Below are 5,491 nucleotides of genomic sequence, written 5' to 3' on the forward strand. Positions count from 1 at the left end.
GACAGAACCAGTACTGCAGCCACGGTGGACTCGTTTTTGTTCCTTTTTAGTATTTCAGTAAAAAAAAAAAAGACATTTTACTTTAAATAGTTGATAAAGAAAACTAAGAATATTTAGGCTCATTGATTTTTGTAGCTACTTTTAGTATCGTTAATATAAAAAACAAAAGATTTAAAAATAATATTTCGTCATGTTAATCTAGCCTTTATTTAAAAATAATTGTTGTTGACCAGAGCGCATTACGCCCAAAACATGCAGAAAGTGTCATGGTTTAATAAATGGCGAAATAAATAAAGAAATAAGAAGGGGATTAATAAATAAGGCTTGTTACAGAAGGTTCTTCTTTTCAATGATAATTTTTGTTTTGTTGATTTTTTCCCCATTATTCTACCTTTTATATGATGATTTTATGAGCAAGCCTGTGATGGATTGGGGACTTGCAGGGTCTCCAGACCCTAAACAAAATCAGAATGGATGGGGGTGCCTGAGCCAGGTCATCTGAAAGTAGGGCAACCTCTTGTTAATATTATTAATATGGCAATGACTGAAGATGTATCTCTGACTGAGTTCCTATTCCTGCATGAGTTAGTTCACATTGCCCCTTAATCTGATTAGATTTGACCTACTAGTGAATAATGAAAGTTTATAACAGAAGAGCGAACTTTAAAATACTTTTAACTTGTCAAAGTTAATTTACCCAAATCCATTGAGCCATTATTCAGTTTGCAAATGTTCCTTTAGAAACTGATGGTAATATTTAATACACGTTCTTATCTAAGCTGGAGCTATGGGAGAATTTACTTCACATGGGCTATGAACTGAGATGTTGCCTCTCAGCAAGAAGGTCCCTGGTTCAAATCCTGGCCTCAGACCCCCCCCTGGGTCAAGCTTGCATGTTCTCTCCGTGCATGCGTGGGTTTTCTCCGGGTATTCCAGTTTCCTCCCACAGACTAAAAACATGCATGTTAGTCTGATTGGTAACTCTAAATTGTCCCTAATGGTTGTTTGTCTCGTTTGTCTCTGTGTCCCTGTGATGGACTGGAGACCTGTCCAAGGTGTCCCCCGCCTCTCACACAGTGTTAGCTGAATATGGGCACCATGACCCGAAAAGGAAGAGTGGGTACAAGATAAGAGATGGATGGATTTCAGTTGGTTTGTTTTTTATCGTTCACATACCTTTTGGTAATTTCAAAGCTTTATTTAAAACACATGCCATCATTCATAATGTTTTTTTTTTTATTATTATTTTTAACAAATTAAAGTTTTTCTAATTGGAATTGCTCCATACTCAAACTGTTCAAACCTACACTATAATAAAGACTAAATTACCTATGAAAACATATTTTTAGAAACACAAGAACACACATTTTTGAAGCAGAACAGCTGGAAAGAAAACCCCACATGATTGCTTCAAATCTATTAAAAGTCAAATTGGTCAACCTGCTGAAATAGTGCCCATAAGCAACTATTTCAGCAGGTTCTGAATGTCAGAACTGATCATATAGAAACATTTGAAGAAACCAGGAGGTAAATATTAATATTCACCACACCAGTTAAAGCAGAAATAAATGAGGTCCAAACAAATCTGTTACTGTGTATATTTATTGATAAGACCACTGATGGTGACAGCATGGTGCAACTCTGCATGGGGGTCTAGTGCCCCCATGTGTAAGCTAGATGGTATTACATGTTAGTATTTACAGAACAATAAATTGGAGAAGGGTGTTGAAAAACATACATTCACCAACTAAATTTACAGCTTGGAAAGGAGGGAAAAGTCACAACAAAATACTGACCAAAAAAAACAACTGATCACAGCAGGAGCCACTAAGTCTACATTGATTTTACTGACACACACTCAAAGAAGCCAAATCACACACACTCTCACACGTCAAGAGAGGGAGATAGAAAAGGCCTAAGTGAAACTGTAAACCTAACAAAACAGCTAAACTGAGCTCTACTCAACAAAACGTCAGCCACAATTGCTTTTCCAGTGCAAGATTCTTATAAACTATCAAACAAATACTGATTCAGAGCACAAAATGTGGATTTAAAACCGTGACACAACAGTTATACTAAGTAGCGTATTAGTCAGTGAAACGTCACATCATATAAATTACATTTCCAATACATATCTACAGATGAGGGTGATGATGATGATGATGATGGCAGCAGGCTGATGGACTACACAGAATACCAAACGCGTTCGGCTAATCTCCCTTTGTAACAGAGCGCTCTCATTACAGAATACTCCACCAGAAGAAGACAATTCATGACCCTGATGGTGAAAACGGTTGATCCGCTGACTTTTTCCTAAAGGCTAAGCAAAAACAAGATTTACAGCGAAGTCCTGACAGCTGGTTGAACAAAAAGACAGAACACAAGGAGTAAAATGTAACAGAAAATGTACCTTGGATCATGAAGCAGCATCCAGTCCTTAACACCTTCACACAAAGTAATCATTCAGTCAACATCAGTGCAATAAGGGCAGTTTGTCACCTCTTAAACCAACATTCATTCAACCTTTATTTATACAGGTTCGTCTCATTGAGCCTCGAGGACTCATTTACAAGGGAGACCTGATTTAGACAAAGAATGATGAACATTAAATACAGCTGGGGTCAGAATTTGTATATAACCAGTGACAAGAAGCATGTTTGGTGGAGTCCAAGTGATAATTTTGAATGAAGACACTGTCGAGCATGGTGGTGGTAGCATCATGGTGGCACTAATGCATAGCACAAAGTGATTGGAATAATAAAGGAGGTCGGCCTCCAAATCCTTCAGCTCCAGCTCAGATCAACAGCTGCTTGTAAACTGGACGTTCCAATGATCCCAAACACACATCAGAACTGGTTCCTGACTAAATAAAGTGAAACAACACAATGCCTTGAATGATCTTCACAAAGCTGGAGCCTAAAAACTGAGTTTGTGCCAGGAAACCCACCAATTTAAATAAACTGTACCTATTTTGACCAAAAGAGGTCAAATATTCATCAAAGCTGTTGATGTCTATAAAAAGCCTGTGGTTGAGGTACAACCTGCTAAGGAGCATTTAACCAAATACCAGAGTACAGCTATTTATTTAAACTTCACAATACATTCAAACGTGTGCACGTAGTCCTGTTTTTAAAAATCACTGAGTTTGTATGTTGTAGTCCACCCTGAACAAAGAACAGTTCAAATCAACCGTGTGTTTATACATTTCTGACTGCAGCTGTATTTCAATTATTCTTCCTTTTGCATCCAACAAGGTGCAACCGTTTTAGTGCATTTCTTTTAAAAAACTGTCCAAACATCTGCTAACTTCAAAAATGAACAAATTCATTCAAAGTCTTTCTGATTCAAAACATCAACAACAATAAAATCATTTAGGAGAAGTCAAAGGTTTTTAAAGGTGTAGATTGGCTCTCATTTTGACGGTGCGAACGCTGTACCAACTGCGGAGCACGGCGGTGGTAGCATCATGCTGTGGTACTGCTGCTGCGCACAAACGAAATGGAATAAAGACGAAGATTCGTCTTCAGATTCATCTTCACCTTAGTGCTGATTTTGAGGGTAATAAAAAGCTAAAATCCAAACAAAGGGTTTCTTTTTAGCTGTGTTGCTCTCTAATTTAGCTTTTCTTATTCATAGAATGAATTATTGTAGCAAAAAGAGGCGTTTTAGAAGAACTGGACAGAATTTGATGCTATAAATCTACATTTCACATAAAGTTCACTGCACTCTGAGCCAGCTGACGTGACAAAGCAAGCATGCTTTTCCCTCTTCATCAAACTGATTAAACACTATAATTTGAAGGCTACAAACATAGTAAAAAAAATTCACAGTAGAACCATCACAAAAGAAATCACTTTTTTTGTCTTTAGTCAAAATTTACGACTTTTTATGTTTTGGGCAAAAACACAATAGATTTTTATGCTGTCATAAAAAAATACAATAATTCTCCCTTTTCTCTCCTTCGATACAGTAAACCCTCCTGAGTGCACATAATCACGTAAGAAAAACAAAGATGGGCGATGAGAAAATGATGAAAGGTTTAACTAATCTCAGGGTTAAATAATGACCTTCTGAAGGCTGTCGGCTCAAACAACTCTGCTCCACCTGCTTATTATGGGCTGCGCTGATCAGAAAGAACCTACTAATGAGCAACGTTTACATCAAGCATGTGGAGTGTGTGGTATAGTAGGCTTTGATGCAACTGCAGTGAGTCAAGGAATGGTGCGTTACAAGAAGTTACATTAAGATAATACATTAAGATCGCAGGCAGAGAGACAGACGGAGGTCTATTCCAGTTCACGTGTGCGCTGGAGTTTCTGGGAATTTATTCTTTTGTCTCCTCTTCTCTCCATCTCCCTAAAAAAACACAAGTCCAATGTTCAGGAATGACGTATGAGTTGATAGATGTGAACTCTTTAAAAGTTAATAATCACTTCTCACCTGCCATGTCACATCAGCTAGACCATCTCATACTGATTGGCTGTGATGATCCGGGACAGACAGCAGGCCAGCAACATGCCAATCAGCTGAAGCACATGCAAAGATTCATGTAAGATGCTTTTTTTGTGTGTGTTATTCTCACCAAACGTTTTATTTTTTTAAGCCTATTTATTTGCCATAATCTCTCGAAGGTCTTACCTGTGAGAAGGCGATCCCAAACGTCACTCCTGCAATAATGGCCATGTTGGTTTCCATGAACGAAGTGACCAACTCAAAGCAGCCCTGAAACACAGGGGCCATGTTAGTCCACGAAGGATGTACAGTATATGAGCATGCATATGGACTGTACCTTTAGTGCCTTTCTATCTTATCAAGATACTCAAAGCTCTTTACAACACAATCTGTGTCCTCATTTACCCATTCATACAGCACTCTACTAGCTCTATATAGACTAATCAGAGCTTTATCACATTCATACACCGATGGGACACACATCGACGGCAATAAGGGGTTCAGTGTCTTGCCCAGGGACACTTCAGAATGCGACTGCTGGTGGAATCGAACCCCCAATTCTTGCTTGGGAGGACAACTGCTCTAACCACTCAACCACAGCTGCTCCAAAGTGGGAGTGGTGGCACAGAGGTTAGAGAAGGTGGGCCTGTGATCAGAAGATAGCCAGTTCAATTCCCAGTACTGACAACATCAAAATGTGGGTGGGATAGGTGAAGCTCCCACACCTGACTCCACCCTCATTTGTCCCACTCTGGGCCCTTGAGCAAGGCCCTTAACCCAACCCCCACCATCTGCTCCTCCGGGTGCCCATTGGCCCATATTTGATGCATATGAGCATGTATATGATACTGTAAATATGAGCATATTTATGATATATATACAGTATGATGTATACGAGCATGTATGTGATATATATGAGCATGTATATGATGCACATGAGCATGTATATGATATATATGAGCATGTATATGATGTATATGAGCAAGTATATTATGTATATGAGCATGTATGTCATATATGAGCATGTATATAACATGTA

General features: G+C 38.6%; 1 protein-coding gene across 1 annotated transcript in view; it reads right to left on the reverse strand.

The window, feature by feature from the left end:
* Positions 1–1,590: 1,590 nt before the first annotated feature.
* Positions 1,591–5,491, reverse strand: part of tspan7b (tetraspanin 7b) — a 19,463-nt gene continuing 15,562 nt past the window's right edge. Inside the window, exons 6-8 of the mRNA XM_037687049.1 lie at positions 4,639–4,722; positions 4,441–4,526; positions 1,591–4,356 (exon numbers count right to left, since the gene is read on the reverse strand). Of these exons, the coding sequence (XP_037542977.1) occupies positions 4,458–4,526; positions 4,639–4,722 (153 nt within the window). The 3' untranslated portion in view covers positions 1,591–4,356; positions 4,441–4,457. The remainder of the gene's footprint in view (positions 4,357–4,440; positions 4,527–4,638; positions 4,723–5,491) is intronic.

The sequence above is a fragment of the Nematolebias whitei genome, chromosome 13 (genome assembly GCF_014905685.2).
Source record: "Nematolebias whitei isolate Nwh7 chromosome 13, NemWhi1, whole genome shotgun sequence".
Lineage (NCBI taxonomy): Eukaryota > Metazoa > Chordata > Actinopteri > Cyprinodontiformes > Rivulidae > Nematolebias > Nematolebias whitei.